Here is a 26026-nt window from a genome sequence, read left to right as displayed (position 1 = left end):
GTAACTAAATAAATATCAGAAAGGAAAATGTAGACACTTACGAAAAATCCATTTTGAACCAAACTTTCATTGCTATAACTTTCACCCGCTACATATGATGATAATAAACTAAAACTACTTAATAAATATTATAATTATTAATAAGCATTGCAAAAGATAGTCTATAATCATAATCTTCATTTAATGCTATCGATCCAAATGAACCGATTAAGTGTTTTTATTGTAATTGCGTAATGACATTGATAATAAATAATACATCGATAATAATACGGACTTAGTATAATTATATTAAATATTTTGCTCCGTGATCATTAAAATACATATGTACTTACACCCGACCACCACGCTTCATCTCAGGTGCTACGTCAATTAAGTTTCAAGTTTTTTATTTGCATTCATGTTGTTCCTACATATGGGTATTAAATAACAGATGAGTTGTTTCAAACATGAGCCCTTCAAGGGCATAGCATTATTACTTAACCTAACTTATACCTAATACAAATAAAAATTATAAATTGTAGTCTTATTCAATCTTAACATTTTTATTTGGCGCTCCTATGTATGGGACATGTATCTATGCATTGTCACTATTAGTGTCCGACTTCCGACCGAAACGGTTCGTGTTTGCTCTATAGTTTCGGCCGTAACCGAACCTTCGACCGAAACATGATTTTTATGCCGAAACCGAAATCAAAACTTCGGTCGGATACTAAACTGTCAGTATTGTCACTGCCAAGTCAGTGCAAACATAGAGTGGTCAGAATCTAACCTGCTCCTTGATTAAAGTCGGTTAAAAACTACATACATATGTCAGGGTGAGTGTGAGTACTCGTAATTAATTATACCTACAACTGAACCCTATTTACCGACTCTCTTTATCATTATCAATCTAATACAATGCCAATAAAAAATAATCACAGTAAATCGTTGTGGCCCCACGTATGCGGACTGGTTGCAATAGGTCCTGAGGTGCCCGAAAGTTGTAGTTATTTTCAATTTAGCATCTCTAGGAAAAAATGTGTGGCTTGGCTTGTGGGGTCTCCACTGCCGTACTTGGGGCAGCGCTCCTCCTTGGCTCTACTATAGTAGGTTATGGACTTGTGGATGGTATTATAAGCGGCATTATCTCAAATGTGAGTATAAATTGCAATTTAAACGATTAAATTTTTAAATATGTCTTTACCGTATTTTTATTACTTAAAGCATAAAGTTCCGATACCAAAAAGCTAAAAAGGCTTCTTAATAACCCATCGTTACTGTCTATTAACGCGAACACGTGTTTCAGGAGATTGCCCTGGCTGACGGGTCACTAAACCTACAAAGATTTACAGAAATTCCATTCGCCATGAACTTTACTATAAGAGCTTTCAACCTTACAAACCCGGACGAGGTGCTCAACGGAGCTATTCCTGTTGTAGAGGAAATAGGACCTTATATATACAAGTAAGTGCACGAAACATCTTAAAAATATTGTTTTCAGCTAGGTAGGCCACTGTGGCCTCACATTCCCAATAGTCGAATTAATCAAGGTTTCAGAAGCCATTAAGTAAGTACTTAACTTTTTTTGTACTTCAATGGGTAAAATCTATTTTTTTATTCGGTAGACTAAAATGACATTTCATAGTATGAACATAAAATGTCATATCATACTATGAAATGTCATTTTAGTCTACCGAATAGAAAAATAGACTTTAGTCCTTAAAATCTAAAATAGCGACCATTTTTTAAATCAGATATGTCATGGGTCATGTTCATGTCATTATATCGAAGGAATCGGGGCAGCACAACAGAATTTAGACAAAGACAAACATAGCTACCTACCTATATATTTTTATACAACTAACCGTGCCAGCTGCACTTGACCCGTCCGCACTTGACAAACTGATCAACGTCACCGGGCGCGCCTTCTTTACATACAATAAAATTTAGCGAACTCTTTAACGATGACAAACAGTTTGGTGCAACCGACCCTAAGCCCCCTTGGGGGCTCTAAGTAGTTCAAAGTTAAATTTAACGGACTTCTATTGCTAGCATTATTTGTAGGGTTCCGTACCTAAAAAGGAAAAAACGGAACCCTTATAGGATCACTCGTGCGTCTGTCTGTCTGTCTTTCACAGCCTATTTTCTCCGAACTACTGGACCAATTAAGTTGAAATTTGGTACACATATGGAAGTTTATGACCCAAAAACGGACATGTAACATAAACAAATGAATTTTAAACATGCAGGCCACTTTGCAGCAAATGAGAAAATTAAAAAATAAAGTTTTTCTAACTATAAACAATTTAGAAGTAAGGTTTATTCGGGTAATTCCGAAAATCATTGTAAATTCACTCATATTCCGTTGTAGTAAGAGTCAGCTTTCGGAATTATCCGCCACTATTCGTTCAATCGGAAATACCCGAATACACCTTAATTCAAGAAAATAGGCAAAAAGTGACCAAACCCCCCCCCCCCTTTTCTCCGAAACTACTGGGTCTAAAATTATGAAAAAATACCCAAAATAGTTCTTTACCTATACATGACAGGAATAGCTATTAGAAATGTGCAGTCAAGCGTGAGTCGGACTGAATTCCTTAGATTTTGATATTTTTAAAAATTGCGTAATGTCACAGAATAAATAATAATACTAAGTACAGAAGACTCACTCTCTAAACAAAACGCGTCTATTGCGATCAGCACAGATATGGCCGCTATAGGTGGCGACAGCGCCACGCGCGGCTTATGGCTTTCCCCAAAATTGGGGCCGGAACGGATGTACTTTTAGCTACCTGTAGCAAAGCGACGAAATCGCGGAGTGAGCCACGCCTGGTAATGTACGGAACTCTTGGAACGCGAATCCGACTCGTACTTTGCTGGTTTTTTCTTATATCAGAGAGCACCGTACGGGAAATGATCACGGAACGGACTTGTTCTCCATAAAGCAGTATACGGAGTTACATATACTCTTTGCTTATATACCTACATATATCTTCATATCAGGCATATTTAATTGATGTCAATTTTTCCGTGTCGATGTACAGCTGTGGGTACCGGTTCATAGGTACTTTAAATTCAGTGCAACGACCCCAATTGAACCTTGGGCAATATACTGCGATTCTGGTGTAGATATAAGAATAAGTATTGGCACACGGTCTAACAAATATGTATGCTGCGATTAAATAATAATAAAAATTCGAGTAATACACAAGTATATGTTATTATTATTATTGGGGGTGTTGTGGGCCTTTGGATGCCACTTCGACCAAGATGTGATCTATTGTGACGGCCCTTTAAAGTTCACTACTAATGCCCGTTGAATCCAGGAAATTCCAGATTCTTTGGGCCGTAATGCTCTGTACCTCATGGGGTTCCAGTATGTATCGCCCTAGGTAGGTACTTCTTTTGGACATTAGTGGTCCGCAGGAACAGAGAATGTGCATAGCAGTCTCCTCTGACTCCTGGCAGAACCTGCATGTCGCATCTTGTTTTTTCCCTATTTGGAACATGTGTTTGTTCAACTTGTAGTGTCCAGTCAAAATTCTAGTCACCGCGCAAGTTTTGTGTCTTTTGAGCCCTAGAAGCTCCTTAGCAGTTTTGCTGTTGAACCCTTTGATTAGAGCTTTCGAGTGTTCTTGTCCTTTGACGAACTTCCACCAATCGATTGCTCTCGTTTTCGCTATGTTGTTGAGCAGAGAATATGCGTCCCGTTTTGTGATTCCACAAAACGATTCTGGGCCGACCAGGGGTGTGTCTGCGCCCTTCCTAGCAAGTTCATCCGCTACTTCGTTTCCGTTAACCCGTAGAGTGCCCTAACAAGACACGTGTGCTAGTAACTAGTATAGGAGTTCCATACTACGGTAATTTTGGGGCGCTCCAGGGGTCTCGGAGTGCCCTGGTACCCATCTAAGTATGACTTTGTTGGAGTTAGCCAGTGCATTTAGGTTTGATTTACAGTTCTGGACTAGTTTTGAGTTTGACTCAAGAGATTCTAGTGCCAGCAGAGCCTGGCTGTATCAGTTGATATAAGTATATTAACATATTCATTCGGGTTGCCGTACTCCGTAAGTATTACTCATTTACCGCATCCGATATTACTCATTTGGTTGTTGTATATTGTTTGAGGTACTTATGCCGCAGCTGTCAGATTATAATGACCTACATACATACTCGTAATACCTAATATTTAGAATGTACCAGAAAGAGTGCACTTTAATGTGAACCGTTTTCTGAACCTGCTTATGTTTCTAGGTTATATCAAATCCGGGAACTGCTGGACTCTGATGAGGAGACGCTTACGTATAGGATCAGAGACCGGTTCGAGTTTGACACCGAGGGCTCATTCCCGCACACCGAGGACGATATCATTACGACCGCCAATGTAGCCTATAATGTAAGCCATTTTCAATTTTACCTGCCTAACGAACTTCATTAGGTATGTTTTTGTATTGTATCGTCTTTATATCAATTTTTTTGCAGTATTATTCCAAATTTTGCTTTGCGAAAATATAATACTTATATCATGCTTTTCATATTCTCAATATACATTGTAGAATAACAAGTTATTACCTATACGCTGCCTATACGTAAGTATTCACTTACAACTAGGTCAGATGTTGCAACATAGAGTCCGTTTAAGACTGACTTAGGGCCAGTTCCACCAGCCACATTTGACAGACTGATCAACATCACTCGGCAGAGAACTATGAAAATTCCCATACATTAAAATTTTCCGAAAGCTTTAACGGTGACAGGCGGTTTGGTGTTGGTGCAACCGACCCCAAGTGTGGAAATGTCATTGTAAACGTCACAGTTTCATAGAAATTTTATATTTATGTGGAGATTTCCATAGTTGGTCATTGCGAATGCCATGCAGAACGTGTCCGATTCACAGCAAAAACGTAATAGGAGACAATAAGTTGTCGAGTCCTTGTTTCATTAATTTTACCGCTGAGTTTTAAGATATTAATAAAAAACGATTAACATGATAAATCCCTAATTAGGTAAGTATGCTAAATACCTATTCATATTTGTCTTATTCGTCTTCTTATCAGTAACATAAATATGTGATTGATTGATCGATCGATAAAACTTGTGTAGGGGCGAGCGCGAGTACAAATACGTAAAATCTCTGAGAATATGTCTGCGTTTGTGCCACGACTAATATATTTTGTATGGGTCGCGGCAATTAGACCGCAGACATATTTTTTGAGAATATGACCCTTCACATACTCCTGAATGACATATATCGAACGATATCTACAAGAAACTCATTGGTAGATAAGCAGAGATGTACAAAATGGTTTTAAAAAAGCATTTAAATACAAAATGCAAAATACTTTTCAGATTTACTATTTCAAATGCAAAATACCAAATAGTTTTGCGTTTTATATTTCAAATGCTAAATGCAAAATAGGTATTTTCAAAATACTTTTTCAAAATAAAATACCTTTTGAGCAAATCTCAGATATTTTTATTTATTTTAGGTATTTATCATGAGAAATAGAGACGCAATGCCGAGCCGAACAAAAACGTCTAATATCATGGCATGGCACCTTATGCATGACATTTTGGTCATATTTATCAGTACGCGTATCAATAAATTCTGTTATGGTATTAATAATAGTCCGTCGGTTCCTCTCTCTGCGGCCCTGACCACCGGCAGCTTGGGCCCTGCCCCGCTGCTGGCGGCACCCTAGGTTAGGTTTTTTATAATGTGTTTATAATATTTTTTTATATTATTTTTGTAAGTGTTTTTATATTTTAATTTTATATAAATATTGTAAAAAACCAACCTAAGAAGAGAAATAAATAAAGGAAATAATACTCACTTAAAATAATGTAAAAAACTAGACTAACGAAAAGAGAGCCATGGCTCCATTTTGTGACTTGTGTGGCCATTTATTTCGGTTGATTGTGCATCTAGTTCTTATTTTATTATTATTACACTTTTCTTTTATTAATAACAACTGGACTGGTATTGTTAAAAAGTGAAAAAAACATCAATTTTTATTTATTACGCTTTTTAACAATACCAGGGGGCCGATTTTTGAATTTCGATCGCTCGATTTCGTCACTCGAAAATCGGTGGAAAACGGCGAGATGCTGATTTTTGAAATACGAGCGATATAAATTGTGAATTTAGTGGTATTGACCACTAGTTTTTGATTCTATTAGTAGAATTTACATGCCTAGTAGTGGAGATATTACTGAACGAAATACACGAAATCGAGCGGTCGAATTTCAAAAATCGGCCTCCTGGCGCTGGCGCCAGGCGCTAGCAGGCGCCTCTATCGGTCAAATTCGGCAATACAAGCGTCATTCGTTCATTTCATTTTGTTTGACTGGTAATGTTGGCTAAACTTAATCACAAAGTATTTTGCATTTTGAAATGAATATTAAAAATGCAAAATACGTCTCGAAAAGTATTTCAAATAAAATACAAAATGGTTTTTACTAAAAGGCATTTAAATGCAAAATACAAAATAGGTATTTTGCATTTTGTATTTGCATTTTAAATAGAAGTATTTCAAATAAATCGCATCTCTGTAGATAAGCAGCCTACGGCTGAGGTCGTCTGTTTGTAGAGTTGTATCTACTACTAGGTATCTATCCTGTCAGTATGCGTTTGCCAAAAGCGCTTGCTATCAAAAATAAGCCTTATTGACGTAGGTATATTATGTAATCTATATGAAATAGATAATAAGCTCCCAGGTGACAGTAAGCTGCTGACAAGATATCATCAGATACGTACTTATAACGCGATTAATGTATTTACTTTCAGATAATAAATTAGAAATAAACAATCCTTGTCGATTAGCTTAATAGGTACTTGATAGTGAGTGTAGTGACCCAGCGTGGGTGCGTAAAATTCTAAATTTTAGTATTTTTCACATAGCTTGGGTACAGTGACAGCTGTCATCGCCATTACACAAGCATTATACTAAATGTAGGTACAGTCAGCAGCAGAAGTTGCTAAGCGGGCCAGGTGTTCAAAATTATCTTGACGCGACTTTATTGTTAAGAGAATAAGAGCGTGTCAAGGTAATTTTGAACACCTCGCCCGCTTAGCAACTTCTGCTGCTGACTGTAATTACTGAGATGATAGCTATCACCGTACGGACCCAAGCTATTTGGAAAATATTATAGTTGCTCGTTTTCGGGTGTACCTAAAGAAAATACCGAATTTTAGAAAGACGAAACCTTCGCAATAGGACGTATTTAAGCGAAAATAAATAATCCCTCCTAGAGTCTGGCTACTGAAATATTACACAAATGTTTGGCGGGAAATTCAAAAAATCTTGGGCTGGTCACACTTCGTGTAGTAGGAATTATAGTTTTGATACTAGAAAATATTACTGATTTTCAGTGCACACGTATAAGGATATAAGTTAAATATACGTTGACGTGCACTCAAAGTCAGCTCACATAATTTCTACACTATGTAAAGTACACTCAACGATAAACACATATGTTAACACTTTTTCACCATATACCTTTGTAACAAGGCGAAAAATGAAATGTATTGTAAATAAGACCTAGCTCGAAAATACCGTAATATTAATCCATCACCAAAAAAATTACATAAGTACTATGCCAAATATGCTTAATGCTAAGTATCAAAATATTTATAGAGCACCAACCTCCTAATTTGTTTACATTTGTGTAGGACTTGTAAACATTGCAGTTTTTCGTTATACAAATACAACGCTACACGTCGACTTCGCACATTGTCGTGATCATTTACAAGCTTAAATAATAGTTTGGGGACCTCACTCAGTATAGACATTATTGAAATTATTTAAAATAAACCAAACCGCAAAGAATTTGAATGAATGACATAAATTGACAACTGACTTTTAGTTTTTTTTAAATCATAGATAATTGGTCATACAACAACGATATCTGTATATACTACTACTGTATATAATATCTGTCAACAATTTTTGGCTAGCCAGACTCTATTAATTTTATTTTTCCCCCAAATCTATGAGACGGACGAATCCCTAATTTGCTCAAATATTTTTGGAACTGAAGGCCATTGTTGTAAAAATAAAGCTCTCTATCTCATCTCATTCCTTTGTAAAAAAAAATCTAAATACAATTTGTGATAAAATAAAATGTTCATTACTAGCACAGACCTTACAAGTATAGGTACTACAATGCGTCGGGGATAGTGCAATACTGCGCAACTGACAAAGTCGAAAGAGTTCGAAATCAACAACAAACAACGTACATCTATCTATCTAATACCTTTAAACGAGCAATTCTTATTTATTTATATATATATATATATTTCGGGGATCTCGGAAACGGCTCTAACGATTTCGATGAAATTTGCTATATGGGGGTTTTCGGGGACGAAAAATCGATCTAGCTAGGTCTTATCTCTGGGAAAACGCGCATTTCCGAGTTAATATATGTTTTCCGAGCGAAGCTCGGTCACCCAGATATTAGGTATAATAAGGGAAGTGGAACTTATTGCATTAGTTAGTTACGCGGTATTGCACTATCCCCGACGAATGGCCACTTCGATCCTAAAAAACGGACTTATGATTTACCCCACACGACCTATGCGAAAGTATTTTACTTTAATGGGTTGTAAATGTAATCAATGTGTGAATTAGGCTGTACTACACGTCGTTGAAGTGGAGTATCCAGAGCTATTGGGCTTGATGAGTCTAGCGCTGAACGGTGTGTTCGGCGGGCTGAACACGCCGGTGGCGTCTATGCGCATCGGCTCGCTGTTCCTGGACGGGCTGTCCATGTGCACCAACCCGGGGCTGGTGGGAGGCGTGGCCTGCAGCCAGATCCGCAGCCTCGCCGGGGAGAACCGCAACATGGACGTCCAACCTGACGGCTCGGTCACCTTCTCACTCTTCAACTACGTGAGTTCACAACCTTTTGCGCATACGCCATATTCTGATACTGATCTCTCAATTTGAGATCGCTTTCATGCACAATTATTATTACTGATCTTAAAATACTGCTGATTGAATACGCGCGTATTTTTCACTGAGCGATATTTTTCTGAGAACCCCCCGGTTGCGTTGACGCATAGAAATAGATGAGGGTTAGGTACCTATCAGTAAATCTGTAAAATGTGCTTAGTGTTAATATGTTTTACGACGGTATACATTTTGTGATTTTGTTCCTCAGATAATAGCAGGTAAGTAGGTAGGTTCGATTATACGAAGCTAAATATTTTTTATGTTCTCAGAAAAATACCATACCGTCAGCAAACTTCAAAGTGTATCGCGGGATCGACGATGCCCGTGACGTGGGCCGCATCATCACTTACGACAACAGCTACCGTCTCCGGCTGTGGCCCGAGGGAGATGACGGCTCTCTTGATGAACACGAGCCTAACGCATGCAATACGCTCCGGGGGACTGACGCCGGAATATTTCCGCCCTTCTTGGAAAAAGACCGCCCGGTTTATGCCTTCAACCCTGATATTTGTAGGCAAGTACCTATAGCTCGTAAATGTTACCTATTGTTTGATTTTGAATAATATGTGTAGGTATAGTTTGTAGCTTTCTAGTAGAGCCCGAAGGCTTATCCTATTGTCTATTGTTCAGTAAAACCGCACGTGCTACTGCAAAAAAGGGTCTTCATTATTCTATTTGGCACCTGAGCGCGGGCTAGTCCAACGCTCAAAAAACCAGTGTAGGTGCGCTCTCCGATAACGCGCCTTTGTTACGCATCTGGATGACACATTTTAGACTGGTTCTGTAGCGTTCGACTCGCCGGCACTCAGTAACCGAAGTCTGATCGCACACATCGTAACAAAATATTTATCCATTAGTTCATTTTGAATCTTATTGCACTTTCCATAGGAGTTGTAATTCAATTACCTGGGTAAAGTGAACGAGCGATTTTTTATGCAGGTGGTTGTGGCACGTGGCACGAGCGGTTTTACTTAACAATAGACAATAGGATTAGCCATCGGGCTCCATTAGAAAGCTACAAACTATATGTATTAAGAAATATTCATTAAAAGCAATTGTTTAAATGTCAGGTCCGTGGAGATTCGCTACGAGTCCTCGTTCACATACCGCGGCGTGCCGGTGTGGCGATACGGGGCCAACGAGTGGTTCCTGGACAACCACGAGGGCTGCTACTGCCTGAACCTCACGCGCGGCATCACCGGCCCCGACGGCTGCTTGCTCACGGGCGCCCAGGAGCTTTACTCTTGCGTCGGTTAGTTCTTTATTTTATTACTTTGTAAGTATGTATATGTATAGTTGCTCTAAAAAGCACATTATCTTACTGTTCGAAATACTGATCCTGTAGAGTGTACATAGGTTACTATTACACGGTTTAAATACTGAACTGAATTTAATGATAAACCACGTAGAAAGTTTAACACATAGTATAGGTGAATTTTTAAACACGCTAAAATCACTTTTCTCGCATTAAACCCTAAGAACCCCGTCAAATAGAATCTATATCTGAATCCCTAAAGTATTTTCTCCTATCGATGCATTCCCTAATATTGTTGGTCATAATGATCAGTTGTCCTAACACTAATAACCCTAATTTTGGTTATCCTAATATTGTATACTTATCCTAATGTTATTATTCATATTTTCTTTTTTGCGAGGGTCGCAGTTGAACCCTAACCTAACCCACTTTTGTGGTAGCAAGTTCTAAAACCTAACCATTTTTCAGAACTTTACATTATGGAAAATAATCGTTATGACAATTGATCGTTATGGCATGTGCCCATTAGGACAAACCAGCTAGGGCAAGTGACTTTGGACAAACGTTGTTAGGGATTCAGAATGACACCCGTCAAATAAAAAATAATAATTTGGGGCCAACAATTAATGAGGATAAACGCGAATAGAGCCTGACGCAGGTAGCGCTTCAATCGTGTTTCCGTACTCCATGTTTAGAATCAATATTATAAATAAAACAAAGTCCCCTGCCGCGTCTGTCTGTCTGTATGTTCGCGATATACTCAAAAACTACTGTACGGATTTTCATCCGGTTTTCACCTATAAATAGAGTGATTCTTGAGGAAGGTTTTGGTGTATAATTTGTAAAGTTTGTGTGTAAATTCGTTGAACTACCCGTGCGAAGCCGGGGCGGGCCGCTAGTTTAATTATAAAAGTAAATAAAAAAATAGACTTATTTCTTGTACATCGAGACAAACGGACAGATATAAGGAACTGTAAGGGTGTAACTTGACTATTGCGAGCTTCTCGGAAACTACGAGTGTATAGCGGGGGCGCTCTTAAAAAAAATTGTTTATTCGGTAAATATTCGGCAGTTCGAACCAAACTATTCGGTGGAATGCGAAAATTGAAAAATATACCGAACACCGAATAATTATACCATATTCAGTTCTTGTTATATCTACAATATAACATTTTTCTACTGCTCGAAATGAATCGATTCCACCAGCAGAGACCAAGAACGTAATATCAAGCTCGAAACGTCAAGATAAATACCTACTTACTTAATAAAAAACTGAAAACTATACCTAACTGGTTACTTCACATGTATGGAGTTAGAAATCAAATAAGTTGATAACAGGAAGTCTTTATTACATGGCTCTCTTATTTAGCATGCACAGATCATATTGCATGTCGATTACTTGTTCTAGGCAAAGAAACATAATCTTATTTCCTTATGTAGATGTTATGATTGTTTGCTGCAATGTTAGCTATATGTGCAATATTTATAAATCATCTATAGGTACACTAGCTAAGTATGTATAAGGCTAATTAACAGTAAATAAAATCTCAGTGCATAATCGTGTTAACAAAATGGTGTTAAAAACACGTAACAACTTTTTAAACGTTTTATGACTTTTTATGCGTTAAGTTCTTCTGTCAGACGTAAGTATTGGTTTATTACTCGTACATTACGTGTTTATAATTGTGCTAATAACTACTTCCGAGTGTAATATTACTAATATTAGGCACCTGAGGCCAACGGGTCACCGCTTGACCCACGCGCGGCGGAAGCCGCAATGTTTACTCTACGCATAGGTGGTACGAGTATGTAGGTACATAAACCTCCTCTTTTTTATGACATTTGATAATATTTCCTGTATAGTTTACAGTCTTTAGTTTGAAATCATTTAGAACATGCGGTCTAACTCTTCAATAGTAATTTTAAACGCAGAACGATGATACTAGGTTGATATCCGTTTATTTTCGCATAAAAAAAACTAAACTTAGAGAACTATTTCTTTCAGTTAAGAAGCTTATTATTTACCTACTTAAGCGGTGGGACTAGACATTACTTATTTTTAGGCGATTCGGCCAAACATGTTATTGATATCGGACGAGTACCACTGCGCCTTCGATGACGCGCTACTTCAAGGTGAACCGCCGTGACCAGCCATGTCGTCCTTTTAACGTCCATGCTATCGCTCTGTAATAGTTAAGATAACATATTGAAGTGTTGTAGCATTTTAATTTCCTCAAATTTGAGACCCTAATCCAAAGAGCGATTAACATTACGGTTAATAATATGTAGTGCCTTCGATTCATACCGAATGCGGGTCGCCGCAGGTGGCTGTAAAAAATAAAAAAGAGCGCTCGCGTGGTTCGAGCGCAATCGCATCGCGATGCTCAGAGCCGCGTGGTGGACGTTCGCGGTGCTCGCGCTGTGGATCGCCGGCGCCGGCGCACGCGTTTACGAGCGCTGCGAGCTAGCGCGCGACCTGCGCGGCCTCGGTGTGCGCGCCGACCACGTCGCCACCTGGGTCTGCATCGCGTTCCACGAGTCTCGGTTCGACACCACCGCCAGCAATCTTCACAGCGGCGACCACGGCTTGCTACAGATCAGCGAACTGTTCTGGTGCGGCGAGGGCAAGGCTTGCGGGCTGTCGTGCGAGGCCCTGCGCGACGACGACATCTCCGATGACTTGGCATGTGCGCTGCACGTATACGAGGAGCACACCAGGTTGCAGGGTGACGGCTTCTTGGCGTGGGTTGTTTACCCCCAGCACTGCAAACATAACACCAAAAAATATCTTGCTGACTGCGACGATACTTTAAAAAACGCAAGTACTAAACCAATGGAAAAATCACGTGCCTTAGACGTTCCCAGAAGAACAAACTTAATAATGCGATTAAATCAAAGCATCGACGAATTACTACCGCCGTACATCGCCATGACTTCCAACTCTGGGCATAGTAGAAATGAAATAGACTTTCAAGACAAAAAATACGATAGTAAATGGCAAGTAACGCACTTTAGCAACATCGATGATCTATCACCCCCATTTTTCGGGCTACGGACACATCAAAATACAGAGTCACCACCTACTTCGACTTTCGCCATACATGAGTTAGATCAGTCAAAAAGAATAGACAAAAATGAAATAAGAAATAAATTTGTGACCGATAAACCTGCAAGAACAACAGTAAATAATTTAAATAAACTTGGATCGGGTATCAGTAAAATATTTACTTCTTCAAGCAGCAGTTGGTATACTCGACCGTCGCCAATCACCACCACCCCGAAACCAAAGAAGGTGTTAATGTCAAGCACTGTTGAAACTACCACCACAGGAAGACCTCCTGATAGGACGACTAATTTGTATCACACTACATTAATAAAAAAATCGAAATCTGTCGAGTTACTAAATGGAATGCCGGCCCTATCCGATAAAGACGCCTCTAAAGAGCGATTCCGCTGTCTTGGATGTAGAATACCAACCACGGAGAATCCTATTTCCAGTTTCAGATTAACTACGATACCAGAACCACCAACGACTTCAATCCCTAAAGGCGGTTTTAAAACACTTGCAACCAGCAGGACTTATTCTGCAAGGACCATAATATCTAGAACATTACCGCCAAGTAAAAACCGGTTAGCTCGTGATAATATTACCCGTTCGATTACGACCACAACTCCAAATACTTTCACAGGCCGTAGTAGAAACACAACTGTATATACGACTAAACCACTACACAAAACCACGTCTCGGAACAGTTTCACAACAAGCAGTTTTAAAATGCCAAGTACTCTCATCACCACTCCGAGAAGTGTCACTAATCCAAGTACAACAACCAGCAGTAGTTCCAGGCATTGGAGAACAATAACTTCTGAAAGTGCTGCATACTCTAGCGGAGACACGCAAAATTCGCAACGAAATGCTATATTTGATTTATACTTGAAGCCAAAACAACCAAAATTAATAACGTTTACATTTGCCACTCAGGGCGACAGTGTTTACAGAAGACGTATTTTTGCGGACGGCACCACGTCCCCAGCGACGCCCTGGAAGCGCAATGGCGCGCAGGAATTCAGGATAAAGTGATATTAGTGCCGCGTGCTCTCGCTGAAATTATTACAATGCATCACTTAATTGGTTCTTAGTTTTGTATCTAGGTAATTGAACCAAAAAAATATTTACTGTCTTATTAAATTATTAAAGAACTTTTTATTTACAATGTTGTGTCGTGTTAACAGACAGATCAGTGTTTTTAAATGGATCGCGTCGTTCGTGAGAAAATGAAGAACACGTCCTACAGAATGTATTTAACCTTTTCCCATGATGACGCACTTGGTCCGACTTATTATGGCATACATGGCATCCCAAGTACAATAGGTAGGTATACATAAGTAATTGGTAATGTAGATTTTTTTTTATCGTGTCGATGTCTAAACTATGCGATTACAATATTAATTACATCTGAATAGTATTAATTTGCCAATGCACCCGCGTAACCGGTCAAATCTGTGTGGGAAGAAAACACCTAATTAAAACACCCCATTTAACGCGGGGTCCCCCAACGACCACCATGGCCGCCGGCGCCCTCTGACTTATTTTGACTTCTCTTCTCTTTTTAGGGTTCCGTACCCAAAGGGTAAAAACGGGACCCTATTACTAAGACTCCGCTATCCGTCCGTCCGTCTGTCACCAGGCTGTATCTCACGAACCGTGATAGCTAGACAGTTGAAATTTTCACAGATGATGTATTTCTGTTGCCACTATAACAACAAATACTAAAAACAGAATAAAATAAAGATTTAAGTGGGACTCCCATACAACAAACGTGATTTTTGACCGAAGTTAAGCAACGTCGGGCGGGGTCAGTACTTGGATGGGTGACCGTTTTTTTGCTTGTTTTGCTCTATTTTTTGTTGATGGTGCGGAACCCTCCGTGCGCGAGTCCGACTCGCACTTGGCCGGTTTTTTTTTTCTTCTCTTGGTCTAACTCTAGCCTAGCATACCATTGGACCATACCTAATGCTGGCCAGAACATAACTAGTAGAGCGACTGTATTAAACTTATGCAAATGATGAGTAACTACATATATATTAGGATTTAGGATATCTACAATAAAAAGTTACTTTTAATTTAAATAATTATCCGTTTTTTAGGGTTCCGTAGGTACCTCAAAAGGAAAAACGGAACCCTTATAGGATCACTTTGTTGTTTTTCCGCCGTCCGTCTGTCAATACCACCCATTATATCGAGAACGCGTAGAGGTATCAAGTTGACATTTAAATTTTAAACCATAATTATACTCAAGTATAAGGTCCTTTGAAGCTGTGAAAATATCAAACTTCTAAGTTATTCTTAAAAACGTGTATCGATTCTCGCAAAAATTAGTATGTACGTTTTTCTACTCGTCGACTGCAATGCTTGAATTAAGACTTCGTATACCAAAGTGAAATCGCATACTTTTTCCACTATAGGACCCCAACTCAACTATAATATTCATTTCGATACAGCTTAGGCAACTATAATATTCATTTCGATACAGTTTAGTCAACTATAATGAAATTGACCAATCGAAAGCGCGGAGCAAGTACCAGGGCCTCATGAGTTACGAGAAGGTGTCGTTGACCAACCGGCCGGGGGCGCGGGGCGCGGGGGCCGGGTCGCGTACGAGTATGAAAGTATCGCGGCTGCTCGCGCCTCTTAGCTGTATACTTTTGTTTTTTTTACCTACATATATGATTCTTCTACTAGTTTAAAGTATTTTTTTTGTTGACTCGTAGAAAAAGTATTGTATACAATAGTGATATAATCAAGCTTTTCAATCTCGTACCTTATTTAGGCAACTCGGTAAGCTTCGTTGCCTAAACACGGTACTCGACTGAAAAGCTCTCCATTATATCACGATTGTATAAACGTACATTTCGACACTCTTAAGGGAATTAAAATTTATGAATACTTCCCATTGACCTACAAGTCCTACAACTATGAAATTTGGCAAGTAATATCGTCTTACATTACAAGTACCTACAGGGAGAAATCTCATAATACCTACTTATATTTGTAAAAAATAAAATAAGAAATACTGAAGTTAAATATATATGTACGGAACCCTCGGTGGGCGCTTCTGACAGTTCTGGCTCGCGCATGTCCGGTTTTTAGTGTTCCGTTCAAAACGTTGTTCAGGGAACACTTAATTAGATATTTTTTCTGTAGGAGTGATACTTAGCCAGCTTCTTCCTAACGCATCCAGCGGCAGCTTTTTACGGAGCTGTTTTTCATATTTGCTTGCACCAGCCCAACACCTGCTGGAGTTGTTGATGTTTTTGGCTGTTTTATCCTGCCCACTCTTGACTTGAGTCCATTAATAGTCGATAGGGAACGACACTGCAAAATGTATGGTACTCTTACTTTGCCCTTTTTCAATTACCAAATGAGAGTTATTGTACAAATTATATTGTATGATTTTTGACTTTGCCTAGAATTACTTACTATATTCACCCGGAGCGGTCCATGTGGTCTAATTCACTTATTGTCCATTCCTCAACCGTCTATTCCCCGAATGTCTGTTCCCTTAAAGTCCATTCCGTTGAATGTCTATTCCCTGAATGTCTATTTTCCCCGAATGTCCATTCCCCGATCGTCAATTGCCCCACCCCGGACGATAATATAACGTCGCATAGCGTAAAACCAGAATTATTTATTTTGGAATACATAATGAGTAATAAAGACTGGCTGACCGCGGTAAGACAGCCGTAGTGCCCGTAGTCGTAGCCGTAGTGAGGGCCTACTCATCTTGCTTAGAAATAAAATAAGACGCGTTAAATATATGTACAGTTTTTTTTTGGGACAAGCCTTAGTTGTGTCACTGGCAATTTGACAATGCCTATATTACATTGTAGAATCTAGGCCTGGCAAGAATGGCGCTATGAGCAACTTATGTGGACATTATAAAGCATTATTAAGCAGAAATAACTGATCACGATTTGTGTCATTGTTCCTTGTGATAGCGAACTCAAAATGGTAAATCTATGGTTCAAATGTCGTTCTTAGGTAAAAGAGACTTTTATCTGCCGAATAAGCTAATGTTGGGTGGGTCATACACATTTTATTGTATGTATAATTCGTGTCTTTTCTACAGACATCGCAAAGTTCAATGTGTTTATTAATCATGCAGATGGTAGCTGTTTATATGCATTTTTTCTTTCTTGCTATTATTTGTTATACTTCTGGTTCTTACTTGTTGTACTAATATAACGATAGTAGCTTCTTATTCATACACATAATGCTTGTCGTAATCATAAATTCTATTCCTGTTTGCGAATAGGAACCTATGAATGAACAAAGTTATAGGTAAAGCAAGTGGTTATTGATTGTAATAGAAGAGGTGTAAAATTAAAGAAAAACTACCTACTTATTTACTACGAACTAACTGCTATACTACGACATGTATTTTGTGGTAACTGAATTGTCAAAAGCCAACTTTTGACAAGCAGAGTTACCTTGTAAGATAACCTATATATTATCATGTAAGGGCCATGCAACAGCATCTACTTCAACTGACATATTCTTGGCACGATTTTTTCTGAGTCTAGGTAAAAACATCTTCAGTCTCTGTTAGTACCTATTAATTACTCTTTGATATAATTAGTTGTTGCTGGAAATGTGACCATTATTAAATACGCTATTTTTCTATTTACTAGAAATTGTAATACAAAGAAAATAGAGCGTAGACGTTTTACATACAAAACTTGTACACGCTACTTTATTTGTACTTAGCAATATTTAGCAAAAGCAACTAATATGTTACCTACTTAAATTTTCTATCTATTTATTTCGTCAGGTGACCAGCAAAACTCACTAAGTACCACCACAAGTTCATAGCCATAGTGAACCATATTAGTACGAAAAGAAGGTTAATTTTTGTTTAAATATTTTTTAGTAATTAGTGAGTTTTGCTTGTCACCTCACCTGACGATTTGTTTATTCACACAAATCAAGTACCTAAACCAAATAACATTAGTTATGAAAATTTACTTGGATTGTGTGAATATTAAACATAATGCTTTTTATTATAAGATGGTCAGTAATAGATGGTTTATGGTTTACCCTACCCAAGTCTCATAATATCGGGCGTGATTGATGGTGACCTTTCGGTTCACCGTGGCAATCATTTACAAATTTAATGTTCGCGATTAATATTCATGTGTATGAGGCACCTCCGTGGAAAGCAAGTTCATCGAGCGCAGGTCCAGTGGGGCCGGTTCTGGTAGGGCTGTCACTGCCACTACTGCCAGCAGAACTATTATTCGTAACCAGGGTGGAGGACGTGCGGGGTGGCTTAGAAAAGTGGCGACAAATTAAAACTAAACCTTCACTGCGTTACTGTATGCATGCTGTTTTTAAACCCTTAACCTTACTTAACGCCGTTAATATGTACCTATAAAGTCTATTTCTTTATTCGGTAGACTAATAATGACATTTCATAGTATGACATGACATTTTATGTTCAATATCTGGGTGACCGAACTTCGCTCGGAAAACATAAAAAAACTCGAAAATGCGCGTTTTCCCAGAGATAAGACCTAGCTAGATCGATTTTTCGCCCCCAAAAACCCCCATATAGCAAATTTCATCGAAATCGTTAGAGCCGTTTTCGAGATCCCCTATATATATATATATATATATATATATATATATAAACAAGAATTGCTCGTTTAAAGGTATTAGATTAGATAGATAGATACCGAATAAAAAAATAGACTAGGTAGTCCGGACCAACAGAAAGTTAAAATAGTGGAAAGTTAAAACTCTGTAATCTCAGACTTGTATAGTACTTACCTAAAAGTTTACTTGTAGGTATTGTAAATCATTTCGGCCAACCCTATAATGAATCAAGATTAAGTCTACTCTCATAGCAGTAGGCGATATTATACGTGATCTAACGCAAATTTGTACTATATATAGATGTGAATCTACTATTTGTTTTTGACAGCATGTTTTAAATATCTATGACTAAAATTTCAAATTATTAATGAAGGAATATAATTACTTAATCATTGAAACTACCTTTTAAGTCTACAAAAGTTGGCTTCGGTAGATTTTGCGTCTCATTGAGTTTCAAACCGTTTTAGGCGTTTTATTTTAGTTTTATAAATAGGTTTTTAGACGTAATGCATTCTCGCATTAGTTACCCATTTAGGTTTTTAGCATTACTTAAGCCATATACCTTCACAAAACCTTGTTAGGTAATTTGAAACTGATGAACCTATGCGGAAGGTGTCTTAAGAAATAGGTAAAAAAACCTACTTATTATGTAGGTCATTGACTTTTGTAGTTTGTACTTTGTTAAGGTACTTATTATCTTATACCTTTAAATGAGCAATTCTTGTTTTAATTATGCTAGCTTATAACTATTTTTAGCGCAATAGTAATACTTTTCAAACTAAATGGATACGCTGACAGATCTCTTCTCAATAATTACTATTTTGCGAGATTTGTCGTTTTTAGGTTATAAATTAATATCTGGGTGACCGAGCTTCATAATCATAATCATAATTCTTTATTGCATCCTTCTTCGCTCGGAAAATATATAAAAACTCGAAAATGCGCGTTTTCCCAGAGATAAGACCTAGCTAGATCGATTCAAATTTCATCGAAATCGTTAGAGCCGTTTCCGAGATCCCCGAAATATATATATATAAATAAATAAATAAACAAGAATTGCTCGTTTAAAGGTATAAGATAATAATTAATTAATAATATATATAGATAGATATGGAGATGATACCTGTCACCTTACCCATCGAGTTTGGAAAATATTACTATAGCGCGCTATGACGACGACGTTGAGCAAGTACGTTTGAAAAAGACATTGACATGATTTGGCTATGTAACCTTAAACTACTTTTGATTAGGCCCTTATTTACAAATACTTTACAATAAGTCTTATCTGCATGAACAAATTGTACATAACCTACATGGAGGCCGTTAATTTAAAATTCTCCAAGTCCTGCTCCTGGTGCCTATTTTAAGATATCCCTCGCTAGCTGTTGCCGTACGCGTGCATGTTTATGTTGGTCGTTGAACATAGAACAATGTGCAGTAAAACATCATGACCAATTGACCATAGACACTTTAGATAGATACCTATAACCCTAGAGTCCCTAGGCTGTTAATTATTTTAGATTATTATTGATTGACAGAAATCATTATATTTCAGGTGGGTTCTTGGTATTAACCAATCCGCACTTCTTATTCGCCGATCCGATATATCGGAACGGTGTTATTGGCATGACACCCGACGAGGGAATACATAAAATATGGATGGACTTAGAGCCTGTAAGTAGCATGTAGTACGAGTATAATACAATAACTAAGGGCCACTTGCACCAACTACAATTGATGGACTGATCAACGGCAATCAGCAGTGAACTATGAAATTACCCATACCCTCGTAAGTCCTGTGTTTTTATTACAAGCTTTTATTTAGTTTCACCTGTCCCGTTGTCTGTCTGTCGGTCTGTAATCAAATCTTGCAAGTTAAATTTGATCCACTTCCCGGTTTCCGATTGAGCTTAAATTTTGCATGCATGTATAAATTGGATGACAATGCAATATTATTATGACGTAGAGCTGATCTAATGATGGAGCTGGAAGGTGGCCATAGGAACTCTGTGATGAAACAACGCAACCTAATTGTGTTTCGGGTTTTTAGAATTGTCTTGTTGAGTATTAGTTGTCTGTGGAAAGAAAAGTATAGTCAGCAATAAAATGCCTGACGCCGCCGCCTGATGGTAATCAGTCTCCGTAGCCTACCGACGCCTGCAACTCCAGAGTTGTTAAATGCGCGTTGCCGACCATAACTCTCCGCACCCTCGTTGAGCTCTGGCAACCGGCAACTATGCGTTAGGGTCGACTAGTGTTATTTGACTGCAGTTTTTTGTAAGGTGGAGGTACCTAATTCCCCAGTTGAGCTCTGCTTTATAGTTCGTTTTTTTTAGCATTAGAAATAAGGTAAACAATCTTGATGTGTCTTTTAATTGAAAAACACATTTTGAAAATAAGTTACGGCAAATATGTAACAATTATGAATCTAATACGATCATTTATATTCTTCTGCTTTCATAAGTAATAGTTTTTGATTTTCGAAAAGCGTTTTTCAATTAAAAGACGTGTCAAGATCGCTTACCTTCTTGCAAGTTCTTTCTAATGCTAAAAAAACGGACTATAGATCTAGAAATTCTAGAATGACATGCGCTGTGCTGTGGCCTTTTTTTTAACGATGTGGTAATGCTGTTACGCATACCCCCGCACGGGGGTTATGTGGGACTCCCATCTCCCGTTCCTTTCTCTTAGCGAGAAAAGGGGGAGAGTCCTACCCACTAAAGCTGTGCTGTGGCCTACCAAACAAAGCGAGATAACATTCACAGTGCCCATGCCTCTCTTAATATTTGCGCGTTCATGTAATTTTTAACCATTTTAATAATTAAAGTTAAAGTAATTAAAGACGGCGGAGTCGTAGTCTACATTAGGCTCTTATAAAGTGAAAAATGAACGATCATTGCATTATTACAAATAGATTATATTACTCGTATTTAAATAACTTCATTTACAAATAAGTATATTATTTATAAAGTACGAGTAACATGTACTTCCATCATATACCGTGTTGAAAAAAAATCAAATGTTTGGCAAAAAAAAAATTCTGGTACAAGCTTTTATCGCTGGTTGTACTTTTCTTGCCACAGGCAACTAATGTACCTACTCATCGAGGCAATTCTAACAACCCGAAATTAACACAATTAGTTTGCGTTGTTTTTTATCACAGAGTTCCCGTGACACTCCTGTCTCCATCATCAGATCAGCGCCATGTCATCATAACATTGCATTTTCATGCGATTTACTTAGGGTCATTGCGCTAGTTTTCGTCCACTTAACGAAATTTGAATATAAACCTACATTGCTGTCTACATATATAGATATTTCGCAAGTAGCGATTTAAAAATGTTATATTATTATATTATATATTATTTGCTAATCCGTCAAGTGGACGAAAACGCATAATTTGAGCTCAATTGGAAATCGTGAAGTGTACAGAAACAAAATAACATACATACTTAAAGTCATTTTAAATTATTACATAGGTAGTTAAAACCAGTTTTCACCATGGCCATCACCTCTGAGAAAATTTTAACTGAAAGATCTTAGTTAAAACTAGTTTTTACCAGGGCGTTTCGTAATTCTAGTTTTAATGACTAGGGAAAACAAGTTTTCACTTAAACCCGTCATTACGGTAACATACTTATTTATTTATTTCAGAACACCGGTATTGTAATAAGAGGAGCAGCGAGAGTCCAGTTCAACATGTTCTTGCGGCCCATACCACAGATGAGCGCCACGAGCAACTTGCCAAATGTTTTACTACCACTCTTTTGGCTGGAGAACGTAAATTATCCTTTTTTATTAAATACAAGTCCAAGATTATAATACATCACTCACTCTCAGCCTCTAAATTTCTTATGGCTCCTCTACATGATGGGCCAGCGCCGGCCATTTCATTTCATTTCATTTATTTCCCACATATAAGCTAACAGTATTTCACCAAAACGCTTACACGGTATAGGTACAATAAAAAATAAAAACTTAAAAGTAAACAGTTGTGGGTAACAGGCATGCAATAAAAATTAAGTCAGAGAATATACCAATTAATTACACAGAAATCACAGAATAAATAAATGTCGCTATCAATAAAAGTCATTAAACATAAACAAATAAAAAATAAGTCAATAAAAATTATAATAATACAATTCATTTACATAGAGTCGAGAACAGGTATGACAGCTTCTAGGAAAATGCCTAACTGGTTAGCAAAGATGTCGGCATCCGGGACCTGCATCAGCAGATTATTTATAAGTGCGATGGCCCGAGCGGAGGGCGCACTCGCAGCACGTACAGTCCGCGTCACAGGGCCTGCCAGTAGGCGCCTACGCCTTCGTGCGGGACGTGCGCCACCCGAAACCGAATCCCCTTCCATTGGACAGAAGCTGGGTAACGGAACAGCCAGCCCCACGCGGCCCAGGACACTAGGATTGTCGACTCTACCCCAGAACAAAGAGTGGAAATGCGCTACGAGGAGCTTTTTGCGCCTGAGTTCCAGAGAGTCCAGGCCAACCATGCCCAAGACAAAGCGGGAAGGGTAGAGAAAGGGATAGTAGCCAAACATCTTTTTATAGGCAAACCTGGCAAATTTGCGCTGCACTCTTTCAAGCACGAGCGTATACTTGGCCTCATGCGGATCCCACACGATAGCTCCATACTCCAACCGACTCCGAACATAGGCAAAATAGAGCGCCAACGCTGGCCTAAGACTTGTAAATTGGGCAGCTGTTCTAATGATGAACCCTAAAGTTTTGCACGCAGTTTTACAAGTCCCAGTTATGTGTTTTCGGAAGTCAAGCTGAGTATCCATAATAAGCCCAAGATCTCGTATATCAAAAACCCTTTCTAGCTCAGCACTGTTCAGGCGATACGGTTCAATGATAGGGTGCTTTGCCCTAGAGAATGTGATGACTTTACATTTAGTGGTGTTAAAAAGAATGTGATTCTCTTCACTCCATGCTACGACTGCACTGATATCATCCTGCAACCGTCCACAGTCAGAAGCACCTTTAATATCTAAAAAAAGTTTAAGATCATCCGCAAACAATAAGCATTTGGCAGCACTGACGACCTTCGGCAAATCGTTTATCATAATCAGAAATTGCGTTGGGCCGAGAGTGCTGCCTTGGCTCACTCCTGAGCGGGTAAAATAAGGCCGAGAGTTATAGCCTGCCAACCGGACAAATTGACTACGATTGCTTAGGTAGTTTGCAAAGAAGCACAACAAATTTGGAGCAAATCCTATCATTGCAAATTTTTCAAGGAGGATGTCATTATCTATTACATCAAACGCCTTCTTAAAATCGAAATATGCTGCGTCCACCTGGCGTCGACCATCCATGGCCATCGTGACATAGTCCACAAAGTCGCTAAGGTTGGTAGTAGTAGAGCGACCTTTGCGGAACCCATGCTGGCTATCGTCAAGCTGGGTAGATATCTGCCGAGTTATTTCACAGTCAAGGATCATCTCAAATAGCTTTCCGAAAACCGGCAGCACAGCAATTGGCCTATATCCCGCGACGTCCGATCCGGAACCGCTTTTAGGCACAGGAGTCACCCTGGATCTCTTCCAACAATCAGGATAGGTAGCAGTTTGCAAGGAACATTATAGATGTGCAGGAGTGGAACCTCTAGTGCCGATATGCAGTCCCTAGCCAGAAACGGAGGAACCGCATCGGGGCCAGTCGAAGATCGAGGCTTCAGTCTGCGTGCCGCTCTGCGCAGCTCCACGGCACCGACGCTATCAATAGAGACACGCGTTGCGTCGTTCGTACTTTTACGTGCAGCTTTATTTGGATCTAATTGCGGTGCCTCTGATTGGAAAACCATGCACTCCAAGGGACGCATTTATGCGTTAGAGGGAGCAAGTGATATTGCTATCTCATTCTACCGCATGGCTGCGTCCCTTGGAGTGGCCGGCGCTGGCCCATCATGTAGAGGAGCCATTAAAAACAGAAGCTCGTGTGGGATGTGCCTAAACACTTACATAATAATTATGTAAATACAAGTATGTAGGTACCTACATTGACATTTCACACGATACCATCGACTTACTAATTACCTAATGTACCTATTGCTGACGGTACTTTCAAATCCCATTGCGATCATAAACATACTTACATTTTATCGTAAATACGTACCTATATACAGCTAGAGTACACTAGAAGTACCTACGGTATAACTATACCCCGATCTAACGCAATGTATTATTTTAGGGTATGGAATTGCCAGAAGAATTCGTGGACGAGGTGAAAGAAAAGTTGCTGATCCCACTTCAACTGGTGGATATTCTAGTCCCGATCCTAGTGGCTACAAGCTGCGTGCTGCTACTGGTCGGCGGTGTGGTTGCTACGCGAGCAAGACTCAATAGATCCGCAACGATAAACACTAAATAACAATTGCCGTAGACTCGTACAATATAACCCTTCAATAATGATCTTTGTTATGATTTTTTGTTCAATTCCATCTTTATGCTGGGAATTATAACTGCGTGTGTATCCGTGAAAAATTGATACGGGGTTTTATGTTTTTAATTACCTATAGTACTTATAGCCAAGGGCATAAGTAAATAAATAACATTGAAACCAATTTTACACTATAATATTTATTTAATCTAATCTAATACCTTTAAACGAGCAATACTTGTTATCTATTTATTTATATATATATTTCGGGGATCTCGGAAACGGCTCTATTAACGATTTCGATGAAACATGCTATATGGGGGTTTTCGGGGGCGATAAATCGATCTAGCTTGGTCTTATCTCTGAGAAAACGCCCATTTTTGAGTTTTTATGTTTTCCGAGCAAAGCTCGGTCTCCCAGATATTTTACCTAGGTAAATTAAGATAGCTAAAGTCTATTTTTTTATTCGGTAGACTAAAATGACATTTCATAGTATGAAATGACACATTTAGTTTTTTATTTATTTATTTGAAAAATGTTTACATGACCTTACAGACAGATCCAATGCGCCATGAAACTTAACATTAACATATACCTACCAAGCAAGTACATATAACTATTACGAATAACAATCAGGTACAAACAAACAATTACAAATAACACAATTACAAATCACTATAGTCCCTTATCACATCCACAATTACACCTTAACGGATGTAGGCCTCGCATCCATCACCTCACAGAATCTCAGGCATTCATTTCTCACAGACACCCAACGCCACGCAAA

At 38.6% G+C, this 26026-nt stretch overlaps 2 protein-coding genes across 2 annotated transcripts; both read left to right on the top strand.

The window, feature by feature from the left end:
* The first annotated feature begins 992 nt into the window (after positions 1-992).
* On the top strand, positions 993-25255 carry LOC134661269 (sensory neuron membrane protein 2). The gene is made up of 9 exons (XM_063517255.1): positions 993-1133; positions 1286-1443; positions 4231-4372; positions 8607-8867; positions 9200-9444; positions 10001-10182; positions 20397-20515; positions 22496-22621; positions 25051-25255. The coding sequence occupies exons 1-9, from the start codon at positions 1017-1019 to the stop codon at positions 25228-25230; spliced, it is 1530 nt and encodes a 509-aa protein (XP_063373325.1). The 5' UTR covers positions 993-1016; the 3' UTR covers positions 25231-25255.
* On the top strand, positions 12545-14291 carry LOC134661268 (mucin-2-like). The gene has a single exon (XM_063517254.1). The coding sequence runs from the start codon at positions 12566-12568 to the stop codon at positions 14264-14266; it is 1701 nt and encodes a 566-aa protein (XP_063373324.1). The 5' UTR covers positions 12545-12565; the 3' UTR covers positions 14267-14291.
* Positions 25256-26026: the final 771 nt, after the last annotated feature.

Source organism: Cydia amplana, chromosome Z (assembly GCF_948474715.1).
Source record: "Cydia amplana chromosome Z, ilCydAmpl1.1, whole genome shotgun sequence".
In the NCBI taxonomy this organism is placed as follows: Eukaryota; Metazoa; Arthropoda; class Insecta; order Lepidoptera; family Tortricidae; genus Cydia; species Cydia amplana.
The sequence above is the reverse complement of the archived record's forward strand: the minus strand, read 5'-3'. Positions and strand labels throughout refer to the sequence as shown.